At 42.8% G+C, this 16,465-nt stretch overlaps 2 protein-coding genes across 5 annotated transcripts; one reads left to right on the forward strand and one right to left on the reverse strand.

The window, feature by feature from the left end:
- The first annotated feature begins 306 nt into the window (after positions 1-306).
- Positions 307-13,390, forward strand: PCB (Pyruvate carboxylase). 4 transcript variants are annotated; one of them, XM_020959256.2, is made up of 8 exons: positions 1,297-1,515; positions 1,604-1,682; positions 7,415-7,522; positions 7,681-9,190; positions 10,159-10,206; positions 10,769-11,426; positions 11,491-12,520; positions 12,590-13,390. In XM_020959256.2, the coding sequence occupies exons 3-8, from the start codon at positions 7,424-7,426 to the stop codon at positions 12,836-12,838; spliced, it is 3,594 nt and encodes a 1,197-aa protein (XP_020814915.1). In that variant the 5' UTR covers positions 1,297-1,515; positions 1,604-1,682; positions 7,415-7,423; the 3' UTR covers positions 12,839-13,390. The 4 variants fall into 4 exon arrangements, with proteins under 4 accessions (XP_020814916.1, XP_086694435.1, XP_020814915.1 ...); XM_020959257.2 differs by lacking the exons at positions 1,297-1,515; positions 1,604-1,682 and adding an exon at positions 307-441; XM_020959258.2 differs by lacking the exon at positions 10,159-10,206.
- Positions 13,391-13,642: 252 nt separating this feature from the next.
- Positions 13,643-16,336, reverse strand: LOC110189397 (transducin beta-like protein 3). Its single transcript, XM_020959452.2, has 2 exons — positions 16,125-16,336; positions 13,643-16,064 (listed from the first exon to the last, which is right to left on the reverse strand). Exons 1-2 carry the CDS (start codon positions 16,148-16,150, stop codon positions 13,715-13,717), a joined length of 2,376 nt encoding a protein of 791 aa, XP_020815111.2. The 5' UTR covers positions 16,151-16,336; the 3' UTR covers positions 13,643-13,714.
- Between the last annotated feature and the right edge of the window lie 129 nt (positions 16,337-16,465).

Genomic DNA, 16,465 nt, shown 5'->3' on the forward strand with positions numbered 1-16,465 from the left:
TCAAAAAGTTTCCACAAACATAACACACATTAATATCAGGGGTTAGGATGTGATCCCCCGACGATGCCTTGTTTTTGTGTACCTGGCTACAGTCTTAGAAACTAGGGTGGTTCGTGTTAGGATTTTGGCTTCTCCAGCATGTTAATTGTAATGGATAAGATTATTATTTTATAATAGTTTCCAATCTATATGTATTCGTATCTCAGCACAGTCCTTATATTAGATTTATTATTAGGTTATTGCTCCCTAGATTGCCCTTGAATTTCACATAATGTTGATATCTAGATTTATTATTTATCAACTAGAAAACAGGAGGCTTTTCCCAATTTGACAATTATAAATTATTTGTTTTTTATTTATTTTTTTATTTTATTTAAATTGTTTACAAAATTGTACAATTTCGAAATTTGCAGTAATCCTGGAGAAAAAAGAGGAGTGCATGTAAGCGGTTTTATGACAATTTTTTTGGGGGCCGGTGAACAGCTGTTGCTCTCTCTGTCGCTCTTACTTTCTATCTCTCTCTCTCGTAATTTCGCTCGCTCCTTCGACCGACTGGCAATGTCAATAGAAAGTTCTCTTGCGCCGCCGGCATCCGGTGACAAAAACAACAACCGCGCGGGCTTTGTCTGTAGGACAAAGTGCGATTTTGTTGCTGCTAACAATACTCGGTACTCGCGAGGTATATTCGATTTGTACATGTTTCGGTAACAGTTGGAGAAAAGACAACTCGGTGATTCCAAAAAGATCATGCTAATTTCCTGTTTCGATAACTCAATTCGATTTATGTCAAATTAGGGTGACATTAAATAGGAATGCCACAGAATTCGTTTTTAATTAGATTTGGTTTCCCAAAGTCTGTAAAAAAACTAGTTTTAATTTAAAACGATTTTTTGTTAGATGCTACATTATGAAGCATATTTATGGATGCAATTGACTTTTAAAATTCTATATTTTCAATAAAATATAGTTCTTCAAAGGTGATCAAATTTTACATGAAATAAGGTGAAATAAATTAACTTGATTAAGGCAACCAAGTTTTCAGGGCCCTAGTAAGGAAAGGGTATGTGACTGTCGAAACACTTTGTGCCTTCTTTTGTGATTTTTTTCTGGTTTTCTGCCGGAGAACAAATCATGCCGGTAGGGAGCTTCGAGCACGCGCAGGCATCGAGAATTTGCGAGAGGAACCTACGTGATTGAGAGACGCGTGAGAGGCGACGGCATAGGCATGGAGCTTGGACACCTCTGGCTGGTTGAGTTCCCCGAGTGAAACGCTCCTCTCTCCGCAAAACCATGTAGATGTAGTCGCAACGACGAGGCGGCGGCGGCGGCAAAAGTTTCGAGTTTTTTTCCCCTGGCCAGTCCGACGGACAGCTTTGAAGTGAACGGTCGCGAGTTCCTGGGCAGACAAGACGGAGAAGAAGCAGCAACCGTTGGCGAGTTCGCGCTGTTCTACCAACCAAAAACCGAAAAATTCAAAGAACCAAAACCGACTAAAAGAGGCCGTGTGTATATATTGTATGTGCTGAGCTGGGAGCTTGGAGCGAACAAAAAATTACCCTTCGTTTCACTCAAGACTCACGTCCGACATTGTTTTATGTTGTAGTGCTGCGGATACCGGAGAGAGACTCCTCCTCGCCAGGATAACGAGGATTGGATAAGCCACTTTCGTCGCTTAAAGAAAAGTAAGTCAGAGGTCGGCGGACCCGCAGAGATAATTGGATTTCGCCCATCGATCAAGTGCATGGCAAATTAATTGCATAATTTTTGCTCGATTTCCTCTTCCTCCTCCGTCTGGCCCCTCTTTCACTCGGTGCGATTTGGTGGGACTTCCCTCTACCCTTCCAAGTGTAATGCCGCTGCCTGCTTTCGTCACTCTCTCTCTGGCCGACATGTGTTAATTACATTTTATTCTATTCCATATACCCGAGCATAGGAACACCCACACGCACAATAGAAGCGAGTCGCCGTCTTGTTTTATTTTCGTGCTCATGCCCAACATTTCTGCCCAATATTTATGACCTTCTTATGGTTTCGCTATTGGGTGAAACGTGTTTGTCACACACCCAGCCAAACATATGTAGATCTATAATTTATGCACACTTGTGCATACATTTTGAAATTAGCTCGCATGTGCAACGAGAAAGCAATTAAGGTGTTCCGAGAAAGTGATATTGAGTGAATCAAAATATAACTTAGTTATCTTAAAATCACGGTTTTAATTCCATTTGATTTGATTTGAATTTGGCTGTAAAGTTTACGGAGCTGGACCCGAACGGACACTCAATGTCAAAGCTCCGTCTCTATCAGCTATTCGGTCGTCGTCGTGATAAGGTCTAGAGTCTAGACTGCCTCCTCGGGCTAATATAAAAGTTTTTCATACGACTGTATATTTTTATGCACATCAGTTTATAGTTTTCGCTTTTATATTAATGGGGGAATCGAAACTTTGTGAAAATAATTTATGTTTGCAAATGGTTTTTGTTTGGCTTTAATTTTTTAAATATTAAAAGAACAAAAATCGTTATCAAAGTTCATATTTTATTTTAAAAATCAATGAAAACTTGGAAATTTTTATAATTATTGCATCTAGCTTTAATGAAAATCTTAATAGTAATGTTACTGCTTATAGTTATTTGTAAAAAGAATTTCCTAAATATCTACATTTACAAGTACCTAATATTTTATTTTAAATATTTTATTGACCTTAAAGTCGTTAAAAACATAAACCTTTAGATTTATAATCAGGATAGGTTGCGAAGTTTATTGAGAAGTAAGTTGAAATACAAAAAAATCTTTTGAAATCATTAACGAAGACTAAGCTTCTAAAATAAATAAATGTAAACTTTTTAATACCTTAAAAAATGTTAAAAAGAAATATTTGTCTCTGGATTTCAAAGCAGAATAAGTAGTTTTGCGACACCTTTCCCTAATTATAATTGTTACAACTTGTTACAAAATAATAAATATTAACGGAAGTTAAATGCCTGCCACTATGCCCATAAATTACTTGCCATATTTAGCGAAAAATCAATGTCCGACCCACAAAACACTCAAATGCGGCTTTGACCTTAACGGCTTGTCGTTCAAGATCATACATTTATAGAGCGAAACAAAAAAATAAATATATATAAATCATAGGCACGCACATTTCTATGGGCAAAAATTGATGAACAAAAGCAAATCATTCGAGTGGCGCATTCCTGTTTTTTTTCCTTTTGCTTTTTTTGTTATTGCTGAACGATGTAGTTAGTGGGATTATCATGTTATTATTACATAATCGCTCAGTTTGATGGACATGCCGGCAAGCAAACACACTCGAGTTTTGGGGGTTGCTTTGGGGATTGCGTTTGGGTTTGGGTTTGGGTTTGGACTTGGTCGTGGCATGTGCCGTGTCAACAGCGTTTTCGTGTAATTGCATGAGATTGGACTTGACTTAACTGCGCCCACTTTGAGAACACACCCAGTCAGTCAACAGCAAACGGGAGGAGCAACAGGATAATTGATCTCCTGCAAATATTGTCCGAATTGTGGCATCAAGTTTACTTTATTTACGCCAGAATGATGCCTAAAAAAACCTGATTTGCATGCGATAATAAGTGATATTTTTTCACATCACGCTAAACAATTTGTTAGACATTCATTCGTTTATTTTATTTTGATGCTAATGCGCTTTAATTTTTAAATACTAAACAAAAAACAAGAAAGGAAGCTAACTTCGGCCCGCCGAAGTTTAAATACCCTTGCAGATAGAAATTCTATGACTAGAAATCCATACCATATAAATTATATATATATGTGTTTTTAAAAACAATGAAGTAATACCTGCTTTTATTTCATTCACCTATACATATTATATTTGCAGCTTTATATTCACAGATTTGTATTTTTCTTCTACATCAAACGATCGTTTGTATGGCACCTATATGATATAGTCGTTTGATTTTCATAAAATTTTACACAAAATTTTAGAATAATATGAAATGGCTATATCTCAAATTTGATTAAATTCTGTTGAAAACTAAAAATGTTATCGCCACCGCGATTGTCAGTCTTCCGACAACAGCCACCGCCATTCTCATTCCTCTCAAATTTCTCGATCGTTCCTATGGGAGCTATATGATATATTAGTCCGATTTTCATAAAATTTTACACAAAATTGTAGAATAATATGAAACGGCTATATCTCAAATTTGATGAAAATCTGTTGAAAACTGAAAATGTTATACTTTTTAATTGAATTAATTTCTCGATCGTTCCTATGGGAGCTATATGATATAGTCGTCCGATTTTCATAAAAATTTACGCAAAATTGTAGAATAATATTTAATGGCTATATCTCAAATTTGATCCAATTCTATAGAGAACTGAAAAAGTTAAAATTTTTTTTGTAAAAATTTTCCGATCATTCCTATGGCAGCTATATGATATAGTCGTCCGATCCGGCCCGTTCCGACATATATACGAGTGAGAGTATATAGAAGGCTAACTACAAAGTTTCATTCAGATAGCTTCAAAACTGAGAGACTAGTTTGCGTAGAAACGGACAGACGGACAGACGGACAGACGGACAGACGGACAGACGGACAGACGGACATGGCTAGATCGACTCGGCTGTTGATCCTGATCAAGAATATATATACTTTATATAGTCGGAGGTGCCTCCTTCACTGCGTTGCAAACTTCTGACTGAAATTATAATACCCTGCAAGGGTATAAAAATGATCCGGTTCTTTAATGAGCTCAAGTTCAGACTGAAAGTTCATTAAATTACATGTACATTTTATCTCTGATCGATATTTGTTAGATATAAAAGGCAAAACCTTTTCAATTTCTTAAGCCACCGATAAAGCAATGAATAATTAATTCCGATTATAATTTCCGCTTGGACCCAAGATTAGATAAGATTGGCTCAGAGATATTCCAGGTATTGGAATAACTTATTATATTAAATTAAAAGTTAGCTAAGACTTGTACTCTTTATTTTAAAAGTATCACCTGATTCTGCTTGATTATTTATAGATTTAATTTTTATAAATTCACTAATGACAACCTGACCTTTTAGAAAATGAATTTAAGAACAGGTCTAAGTGAGGCCTTCAGTTACTTTTGTTTAAAAATATCAATAATAAAAACATCAATATTATATTTAAATAAAGTCAATAATTAATAACATAATCGTGAAATAGCGCTTGACAAATTAATCCAATTAGCAAATAAAATTGATGTTAACAGGGCGAAATTAAATTAGATTCGAGATCAACACAGAAGATTTCCATCGAGTCGCGACTATTTATAGGTGGCCCCCAGGAGCTCCATACAAGTGTGCACTCCCACCGGGAATGATAATATTTACCAAGTCCCGACCTCCGATGTGTTAATAAAGCGTCGGCGAGCTTATCTTCCGCTCATTATCTGCACCTGTGTCACTTCCAATACATGTGTCAACATTGCTGCTTGATTATCTATGGAGCCCGATCCCCCCTTTACCTTCCTGGGGGCATGCACTTCACGTGCGGGCATGGAAACATCCATTTAATTGCATCTACGAGTGGTAAACAGCACAACATGCTGGCCAAAAATAGAGTCAATCGTTGAACCCCATCCAAAAAAGAGGGGTTATAAAAGCGATTAGCGCAGAGCCAAGGTCCCAATCGAGCTCCTTGGATCACCGTTCACAGATCACCTGACCAGTTGTCCCCCTCCTTCATTTCCAGTATCAGTTCTGGCTGCACTTGAAATTGGGACTTTTTGGCTAGACATAGATACAGTATATAGTCAACAGGTTTTTCGCAGACGGAGACGAGCCCCCACGGAATAGAGAGATAGGTACTCCGAGAGTCGGGACTTGAATGCAAAACTGTGCTCGGACTCGGACTCTCGTCTGGGACAGCAAAGCCGGTCAGCCGGTCGTCGTCCATTTTTCACTCCGTCTCATCGTCGACGGGGGCAACAAAAGCCATTTGAATCGCTGATAATGAGCAAAACGAGCTAAAAGTTAACAAAAATAAAAATAAGATAAATATATATATATATGTATATATTTTATGACATGTGCGGCAAAAGTGTGGGCTCACAATCCACGGGCTGTGAATACTCTTCACTGGAAGAGCTTTAAATGTTTGTCTGGCGGTGTTATAATGCATGAGGCTATAATAATTTACTATTTGTTTTCCATTATTGATGCTAATTAAGTTGCCACATATACAGAAACAAGAAAAGATAGAAAAGTTTACTGGGAATTAATGAATACCCTACAATTATGATTTATTATAACTTATAATTTATAATTAACAATGGTGTATAAAAGACGTTTGGATGTACTTTAAGGTTGTATTGTAAAATTTTAGAAATGATTTCTTTCGCAAACATTATTAAATTATAAATTAAATTATTAAATACAAACATATGACACTTTCTAATATTGTCAATGCTATTTATAGACTTTTAATGACTTATCCAAAATATATTATACTCCACAATTACTTTCCTGAACAAACAATCAAATATATATATTTTTTAATTTAATGATTCAGTCAACAAATAAAATACAAATACCCCTCGAATCTATTTTGGATTCAAGTGCGAAAACGTGCTGTAGTGTGCTTCTATAGTAGCAAATATTTGTTAATCTCCATTACTAACCCTGCTATTGTGCGTAATAGCACCTAAATAGGCACTTTCAATGTTTCAATTAAGGGGAATTTCACATTCAAATGTTCGTCTGTCCACTGGTATTCGAGATAAAAAAAAGCACTCGAACAGCTATATAATTCTACAAGTTTGTTGTGCATTTATTTGTTTAAAACCCGCTTGGGATTTCGATCACGTGAGTCAACTCACTTATACCTCGTATTATAATGAGCAGACAGATTGTTATTTATATATGGAATAGCACCAAAGCAGCAATCGATGGACTTTGAACTGAAGATTAAACGGGGACTTATGCAAACAGATCAGGTCAAAATCATAGCTACTGAAATTTGAATTAGGTATTTAATATTGCTTATTTGGAGCTTATTTTTTATTAATAATTTCACTATTGTGGCTAGTTTCGAAGGCATTACTAGCCGGCTCAACGTTCTGGGGCTTCCAATTGCAACAATTTCCGAGCGTTGAGACCTTCTAAAGTTTTCTGTTTGTTTGCTTTTTCGAAAGTAAAGTCGATAACCTTAAGGCATTTGGCAATCGAGCACTGGAAATTAGCAGATAATTGAAGCGTTAAATGCAATCTCTCGATCGTAAATCCAGGGCAGGCATCATTTTATGCCCTCTGTTTACTTTATAATACAAACCAGTGTTATTTGCTCTTAAGATTTCAAAACATGTTTACGTTTTTCGGTTTAGAAATTCATAATTTTAAATTGAATACATATTTATATTTTGTAATATAATATTGTTATAAAATTAATTACAGCTTTTTAAGATGTTCATTCCGGCCGCTCAATCCGCGTACAGGACGCTGCGAAAGACGCAGCCACGTATTCGGCTCAACTATCTCTTCAAGAATGGATATTCCAGTAAAGTAAGTTAATAAATAACACAAAAAACTACCTAAAATAATATAAATTTTTTTTTTTATTATTTAATATACTGATCCATTTTTAATTGAAGAACTATACAATTTTCCCCTTTTCTAACTCCATTGCAACGAATAATATTCATTTCTTCTTTTCCTTACAGGTGGAATACAAGCCCATCCGCTCGGTGCTGGTGGCCAACCGTGGCGAAATCGCCATCCGTGTGTTCCGTGCCTGCACAGAGCTCGGCATCAAGTCTGTGGCCGTATACTCCGAGCAGGACAAGATGCATATGCACAGGCAGAAGGCCGACGAGTCCTACATTGTGGGCAAGGGTCTGCCGCCGGTGGAGGCTTACCTCAACATTCCAGAGATCATCCGGGTGTGCAAGGAGAACGACGTGGATGCCGTGCATCCCGGTTATGGCTTTCTGTCCGAGCGCAGTGACTTCGCCCAGGCGGTGATCGATGCGGGCTTACGGTTCATCGGCCCCACGCCAAAGGTGGTCCAGAACATGGGTGACAAGGTGGCGGCCCGCGTGGCAGCCATCGAGGCTGGAGTGCCTATTGTGCCGGGCACAGATGGTCCGGTTACCACCAAGGAGGAGGCCCTGGACTTCTGCAAGAAGCACGGTCTACCGGTGATCTTCAAGGCCGCCTATGGAGGCGGTGGACGTGGCATGCGTGTCGTCCGTAAGATGGAGGAGGTTGAGGAGAACTTTGGGCGGGCGAGCTCTGAGGCAAAGGCCGCCTTCGGCAACGGCGCCATGTTCATCGAGAAGTTCATAGAGCGGCCACGCCACATCGAGGTGCAACTGCTGGGAGATAAGGCCGGAAATGTGGTGCATCTGTATGAGCGCGACTGCTCCGTGCAACGTCGCCACCAGAAGGTGGTGGAGATTGCCCCAGCTCCACGGTTGCCCGTTGAGATTCGCGACAAGATGACGGAGGCCGCTGTCCGACTGGCTCGTCATGTGGGCTACGAAAACGCCGGAACCGTGGAGTTCCTGTGCGACGAGAATGGAAACTTCTACTTCATCGAAGTGAACGCCCGCCTGCAGGTGGAGCACACGGTCACCGAGGAGATCACGGGCATCGATCTGGTGCAGTCGCAGATCCGCATAGCCGAGGGCATGACCCTACCAGAGCTAGGCTACACACAGGAGAACATCGTGCCGCGCGGCTATGCCATCCAGTGTCGTGTGACCACCGAGGATCCGGCCAATGACTTCCAGCCCAACACCGGTCGCCTGGAGGTCTTCCGCTCTGGCGAGGGCATGGGCATTCGCCTGGACAGCGCCTCCGCCTATGCCGGAGCCATCATTTCGCCCTACTACGACTCCTTGCTGGTCAAGGTAATTTCGCATGCCAGCGATCTGCAGAGCTCTGCCTCCAAGATGAACCGTGCCTTGCGCGAGTTCCGCATCCGCGGAGTCAAGACGAACATCCCCTTCCTGCTCAACGTGCTGGAGAACCAGAAGTTCCTCCACGGCGTCCTCGACACCTACTTCATCGACGAGCATCCGCAGCTCTTCAAGTTTAAGCCCTCGCTAAATCGCGCCCAGAAGCTGCTCAACTACATGGGCGAGGTGCTGGTCAATGGGCCCCAGACGCCGCTGGCCACCACTCTCAAGCCTGCTGTGGTCACGCCGCCGTTGCCGGAGGTTCCGCTGGGTAAGTTTCGCCGGTTTAATCCCTACTCAGAGTTTGTTCTTTAGGTAATGGCATGTGCTTTTTGGTTTCACGCTTGCTTTTGTGGCTACCACGGAAGATATGCCGGTTTCTCAATCTTTCAGCTCTTCAGATCTGATTGTCTTGATGCCGTCCTAACTAGAGGTGAAAAAGTATCGAATTTTTCGATATTTTGTAATGGAAACATCGATTATAAATCGACATACCTCGATGATTTCCCAGCTCTAGTTTTAAGGGGGTTTTTACATGAAGCATTTTATTTATTTATATTCTCTAACATTCATTGATTTTTGTTAATTGAAACAATTAATCACTTTGTTAATAAGATGAAAATCTCCTAAAATCAGGAATAAGAAGTTTTTAAATTGTTCAGAATTGGCATATAAATTATATATCTTTCTTGCAGATTTCAATTTAAAACCCGTTCTAAACAAACAAATGATTAATTTTTAGGATTTTTTTTTTAAATAAATTCTTTCATATACTGTTTTTTTTTCTAAAAAGTTCGGAAAATGCTTCGTGTAAGAATACCCCTTCGCTATAACACCCAATTAATTCAATTGATCTATTAACCACTTTCATAGATCAATTGGGAGAATTTGTTTTGCGAAAATATTCAACGAAAAAGGCATGTTTAGTGGATGTTTATTTTATCTTACCGCATCTCTTGTGAAACGTTCCTTTGCTTTTCTGATATGCTTTAATTGAACCTTTATGTTTTTACTCTTTCAAAACAACTATCAATTTTTGTTGCATCTGTTATTAATCAACCCAAAATATACACCGATCGCAATCGCCAATATTGCAATATAAAAACAAAACACCAAATCACACACCGACAACAACGATTCCAAAATGCACAACACGCCAAAAATCCACCAACAAAAAAAAAACACGTCATGATCGAAATCGGTATCGAACTCGAAAACATATTTCCAACGAATCTGTAGACCTGTCGCCGGAGGCATTAGAACGTGAAGAACGTGGCGAGGCCAAAGGTACGTTTATGTTGCTGTTATCCTTACTTATCCTCCAGTTAAGAACAGAAAAAAAGGAAACCATTTCTCCACACACAGGACATTTATACATATAAAACATCGATCATATCGGTTTCTCTTAATGTGCTATCGAATTAATCGCTTATTTTTGAAATCTCAACCGAATTTAAATTAAGTAAATGTTTATTGGTGTTATTGGCTTATAGCTGTGTCTATATTATTACTGATTCATGTTCGGGTGAAAAGCTAATTCCATTCAACACACTAAACACACTCGTTGATATTTTAATAATTATTAATTAGTTTTTTAATTTAATAATGCAATTTTTGATTTTACCAGCTAAAAAATAAAAAAGTTCAGCTTTTGATGTTCAACTCATCAAGTACATGTTTTTGGGAGTTTTGTTTAAATAGTTTTAATGACCTAACTCAATCTATGTCCCAGTTCCGCAGATATATTCCTGCCTTGAAGTATTTAAGAGTATTACGGTTGTAGACGCAGGACTATATCCCGACTTTGTAAGCCTTGAACTAACGTAAAGCCTTTTTTTTCGTGATATAGTTACGGAGCCACCGAAGGGTCTGCGCGACATCCTTGTGTGCGAAGGTCCCGAGGCCTTCGCCAAGGAAGTGCGCAACCGGAAGGGACTCCTGCTCATGGACACCACCTTCCGTGATGCTCATCAGTCGCTGCTGGCCACCCGCGTCCGATCCCACGATCTTCTGAAGATCTCGCCGTTCGTGGCCCACAAGTTCAACAACCTGTACTCGCTGGAGAACTGGGGTGGTGCCACCTTCGATGTCGCGCTCCGTTTCCTGCACGAGTGCCCCTGGGAGCGGCTGGAGGAGATGCGCAAGCGCATCCCGAACATTCCTTTCCAAATGCTGTTGCGCGGAGCCAACGCTGTGGGCTACACCAGCTATCCGGACAACGTGGTCTACAAGTTCTGTGAACTGGCCGTGCAGACCGGCATGGACATCTTCCGAGTGTTCGACTCGCTTAACTACCTGCCCAATCTGATCCTCGGCATGGAAGCCGCTGGAAAGGCTGGCGGCGTTGTGGAGGCGGCCATTTCCTACACTGGCGATGTTAGCGATCCCCAGCGCACCAAATACGACCTTAAGTACTACACCAACCTGGCTGATGAACTGGTCAAGGCTGGCACCCATGTTCTCTGCATTAAAGATATGGCTGGTTTGCTGAAGCCGGAAGCCGCCAGGTGAGTGACTAGGTCATTTCCTAATATATATTGATGTAATATATCTTTATTCGTCATTTTGCAGGCTCCTCATCACCGCCATCCGGGACAAGCATCCGGATATCCCCATCCACATCCATACCCACGACACCTCTGGAGCCGGTGTTGCCTCTATGCTGGCCTGTGCCAATGCCGGCGCCGATGTTGTGGACGTTGCCGTCGACTCGATGAGCGGAATGACCTCACAGCCCAGCATGGGCGCAATTGTGGCCTCCCTCCAGGGAACACCCCTGGATACCAATCTGGACCTGCGCACGGTGTCGGACTACTCTGCCTACTGGGAGCAGACCCGTACTCTGTACGCACCTTTCGAGTGCACGACGACGATGCGGTCTGGAAACGCCGATGTCTACCTGAACGAGATTCCCGGCGGCCAGTACACCAACCTGCAGTTCCAGGCCTTCTCGCTGGGTCTGGGCGACTTCTTCGAGGACGTGAAGAAGGCATACCGGGAGGCTAACCTGCTGCTGGGCGACATCATCAAGGTGACGCCCTCTTCGAAGGTGGTGGGAGATCTGGCCCAGTTTATGGTTCAGAACGACCTGACCGCCGACCAGGTGTTGGAGAGGGCCGAGGAGCTATCTTTCCCCAAGTCAGTGGTGGAGTATCTGCAAGGTTCCATTGGCATTCCTCATGGTGGATTCCCCGAGCCCCTGCGCTCTCGCGTCCTCAAGGATATGCCCCGCATTGAGGGACGGCCGGGCGCCGAACTGGAGCCACTGGACTTCGGCAAGCTGAAGAAGGATCTGAAGGAATCTCACCCCAGCATCACCGATCGCGACGTCATGTCGGCCGCTCTCTACCCGCAGGTGACCAACGACTACCTCCATTTCCGAGAGAAGTACGGACCCGTCGACAAGCTGGACACCCGCATCTTCCTTACCGGTCCCAATGTGGGCGAGGAGTTCGAGGTGCCGCTGGAGCGTGGCAAGACCCTGAGCGTGAAGGCTCTGGCTGTGTCCGCCGATCTCAAGCCTAACGGCATCCGCGAGGTCTTCTTCGAGTTGAACGGACAACTGCGAGCGGTTCACATCCTGGACAAGGAGGCGGTGAAGGTGAGACATCTCTTCAATCAACTTTAAAGTGAATAAAAACACTTATTAATCCTCCGTGGTATCTCACAGGAAATCCATGTCCATCCCAAGGCCAACAAGTCCAACAAGAGCGAGGTTGGTGCTCCTATGCCCGGAACCGTCATCGACATCCGCGTGAATGTCGGCGACAAGGTGGAGAAGGGTCAGCCCCTGGTCGTGCTTTCGGCCATGAAGATGGAGATGGTGGTCCAGTCTCCGATTGCGGGCGTTGTCAAGAAACTGGAGATCGCCAATGGAACGAAGCTCGAGGGCGAGGATCTGATCATGATCATCGAGTAAAGAACCAGGGATCACCATATCCATTGTCCAAGCTGCCACCGCACACCTAATGTAAAATTAAGGCAAACACAGTGATAATCTTAGGGATTCTGTCAGTTGAATTAACCATAAATTGGCCCGTCAGGTCGTCGCCTCTATTTTTATATAAGTATCGATGGAACTGTAGCTCTATAGCAAGGATCTTTTGAGACATGCTTCCGTCGCGTTATCAACCGAAATCCATACAAGTTTTCATGTTTCACAAGGTCATTCAATTCGATTCTATTAAAATTCAGCTGATGGAAAACGGAAACAGGGCTGCATCTGTATGTATGAATGTATGTTGTTTATTCGAGTGTGCCTAAGTATGTAATGTAGATTAATAATAGAGCTTTGAACGCTCTGAGCGCACACAATCCTCAAATTCATTTGAATCAAATTTGTACAATTTTTAGAATTTTAAATTCGAAACAAACTAAACTCTGTGGAGATGTTCCCCTTCTTCAGTAAATTCGTAAGTGGTTATAAATGTTATATAAACTATTGTCTAATAAACGTTAAACAAAAATAAAAGTATTTTGTATTGTACGTTTAAGGTTATTGAAAGTTTTAAATATAGGTATTATTTGGATTAATTTCTAAACATTTCAGAGCAATTGTATGATAAACATGGAAGTCATCTTCTTTCTACATATCTAGCTGGCAATTCGAATATCTTGAAATACCCAAATAAATATTAAAAGTTAAATTATTTTCTTATTATTCTTTCTTTGACGCGTTTCAACATACCTCTCGATATATGTATAAACACCCCTTATATGCGACTGTGTTTTCATATATTTTTTATTTCCTTAAAACTAAATAACCTAAATTACAACAATCAAGAACACAGGAATTCTACATGCACTGCACAATGAACTCGAGGAAGGCCAGCTCCTTGTTAAGTTCAGTGATTCGCTTGAAATGCCTCTGAACATAGGGCGTCAGCACCTCGACCATGTTGCCATTGTTGTAGAACCGTGCCTTGGGATCATGCAGAGCGTCGCCGATTAGGTGTCGCAATATCAGATTGCCAACCTGTGAGTGCCGCGAGTTTGTGGTCCAAGCCTTGACATGCTGCAGCAGTGCAACCCTTTGATCCACATTCAATTGGTCCACCAACTGTCTGAGCCCATCTTCATCCCTTTCGCGGACAAAGTGGTTGATAATATCATAGCTGGCCTTGGGTCTGTTTAGGTTCAGGGCCAGCACAAAGGCCTTATGCAGCTGTTTCTGAGCGTGGAGGAGCGAGTGAAGAGTCTGCTCCTGCTCCAAGGTGGCCTGTCGCTGATCCAGCGCCTCGTTCCGCGTCACCTGCGTGACGTCTCCAAAGCGAATCAGCTTGGAGTCAGCTCCCCCAGTATAGAAGAAGCGATTACTCCTGCCGGAAACAGCCACACCCCACACCCGGTCGTCGTGCTCATCCAAGGATTGTAGGCAGGTACTATTCTTAATGTTCCAAAGCTTTAGCAGACCATCAGAAGCAGCGGATAGAATAAACTTGCCGTGATCCAGGAACTCGGCTCTCAGGATGGTGCACTCCTGGTCAAAACGTTTTATGCACGCGAAATTGCTAATAGACCAAAGACGCAGAGTGCAGTCTGAGGACGAGGTGAGGACTATCTGATCCACCGGTGAGAAGCGAACACTCCACACTCCGCGTGTGTGACCACGCAACACGCCCTGCAGCGAGTTCGATTCCGCCAGCCACACCTTGGCCGTTTTGTCCTGCGAAGCGGTGGCCAGGAGCTTGTTATTCGGTGCATAAGCCACACAGTTCACCTCCTTGTCGTGGGAGAGGGCTGCGTACCGTAGGTTAAAGGAGTACAGATCCCGATTCTGCTTATCCCTAGCCAGTTGCCACACCTTCATGCTGCCGTCCTGGCTAACGGAGGCAAAGCCAGTCGCTCCATTGTGCGTCATGGCCACGCAGCCAATGGTTGACGTGTGGCAGTTGGTCTGCTGAGTCAGAGCCTCCAGCGAGCAGTCCTTGTCATGCTGAAGCCGCCACAGCCGAATGCTGTAGTCTTTACCCACCGAAATGAGCAGGTTCTGGGAGGCGGCCAAGGACATTACTGTGTCCGAATGGCCAACGATCAGTTTGCAGTTCATGTCGTGCTCCGTGTCGTACAGCTTGAAGTGCTTACTGTTGGTGGCCACAGCCAAATATCGATCGTTGTCACCCATGAAGCACATATCCAGGATCTCATCGTTGTAGCCCACCAAGTGCTTGAGAGGCTCCAGAGTTTCGGCGTCATAGATGAGGATATTCTGCTCTGTGGTGACCAATGCCAGCTGCTTCAGCTCGCTGCTGTGCAGCAGGCGGCTTATCTGGAAGTCTGACTGAGACAGCAGGGCCTTGATCTTCCAGGACTTTGTATCCACCTGTTGCAGCTTACCGACGCCACTAGCCACGATTATATGACAACCGTCGTCGGCATAGACAACTCCTTCGAGTTCCTCGTACAACGGAACGACCTTCAGTTGCTTGCTCTCCACCTGTTCCTGAAGCTGCCACACAATCAGGACCTTATCCCGGCTCACGGTCACAAGCTCGTTGCAGTCCAATTCCTTGCTTTTAAAACTTAGACCCGTTACCTGCGATAGGTGTCCCCGCATCTTGTGCAGAAGCGTTTTGGTCCCATAGTTCCAGCCGTAAATCGTGTTATCCGCACCCACGGCGTAGATCTCCTTCCTCAGGACATTGGGATGAAAGACTATGAACCAAGCGGGTCCCGGGAAGTCTTTTAGAGCGCCCAGGCAGCTGTTGTTAGAGTAGTCCCACAGTCTCAGCGTGGCATCAGCGCCACCACTGGTGCAGATCAGCCTGCCACACGGACTGAACTCGATCCGGACAACGGGTCCCTTGTGCTGCGCCTTCCACAGCTTCACCAGCTTGCCGGTGGCCAGCTCCCAGAGCCTTAACAGCCCACTTCGATGGGCAGTCACCAAACGCTCGTGAGACAGTCCAAAGCACGTTATTGTGTCCTCCTCAACATCGATGTCCTCTGCACTGGCGTCAGCCTTTTTCTTTTCAGCCGTCGAATCGGAGTTACTTGCAACCCCAAAGCTCTGCAGGATTTGTGAGCTCTGCACGGCCACCTGGTTGACGTTGGCGCCGTTCAGGCAGTAAAGGTGTTGCCCGTCCGCGCTCCACGTTATGTCGCCGCCGGCGTAGAAGTTCGTGTAGCGCGCTTCCGCCGCATAGCTTAAATAAATATATTATTAGTTATTATTACCAGGAGGATACTTTTTATTCAGAAATTACCTTTTTTCGCTCACATTTACCAGCATGTTGATTCGTTGTTTATAAATAAGAACCTCGTGCGCCGCGGAACCGGGAATCAAAAGAGAGACTTGTGGAACCAGTTCCGCGTATTTTTAAATTTAAAATGTAAACAAATATTAAAACATTTTTTAGTAAATATATGAGTATATGTGGAAATTACAAATAAATTTATTATATTTTGAAACAAATGCATGCTTGTATTTTTAAAAATTTAAGCTTCCGATAGTTAAAATTTTTTTATCCTATCGGCTAGAGGTGGACTATTGCAAGAGCTATATCGAGAGTCCCGTCATCGATGAGCGACAATGTTTTTACCATAC

The sequence above is a fragment of the Drosophila serrata genome, unplaced genomic scaffold, assembly GCF_035046125.1.
Source record: "Drosophila serrata isolate PLE 108 unplaced genomic scaffold, ASM3504612v1 contig_347, whole genome shotgun sequence".
Classification (NCBI taxonomy): Eukaryota; Metazoa; Arthropoda; class Insecta; order Diptera; family Drosophilidae; genus Drosophila; species Drosophila serrata.

Excerpts from the sequence above, each read along its gene's own strand:
- PCB (XM_020959257.2), top strand. The coding sequence starts at position 7,424 with ATGTTCATTCCGGCCGCTCAATCCGCGTACAGGACGCTGCGAAAGACG. Across the intron at positions 11,427-11,490 it reads CTGAAGCCGGAAGCCGCCAG|GCTCCTCATCACCGCCATCC; the intron begins GTGAGTGACTAG and ends GTCATTTTGCAG. Across the intron at positions 12,521-12,589 it reads TGGACAAGGAGGCGGTGAAG|GAAATCCATGTCCATCCCAA; the intron begins GTGAGACATCTC and ends GGTATCTCACAG.
- LOC110189397 (XM_020959452.2), bottom strand. The coding sequence starts at position 16,150 with ATGCTGGTAAATGTGAGCGAAAAAAG. Across the intron at positions 16,065-16,124 it reads GTAAATGTGAGCGAAAAAAG|CTATGCGGCGGAAGCGCGCT; the intron begins GTAATTTCTGAA and ends TATTTATTTAAG.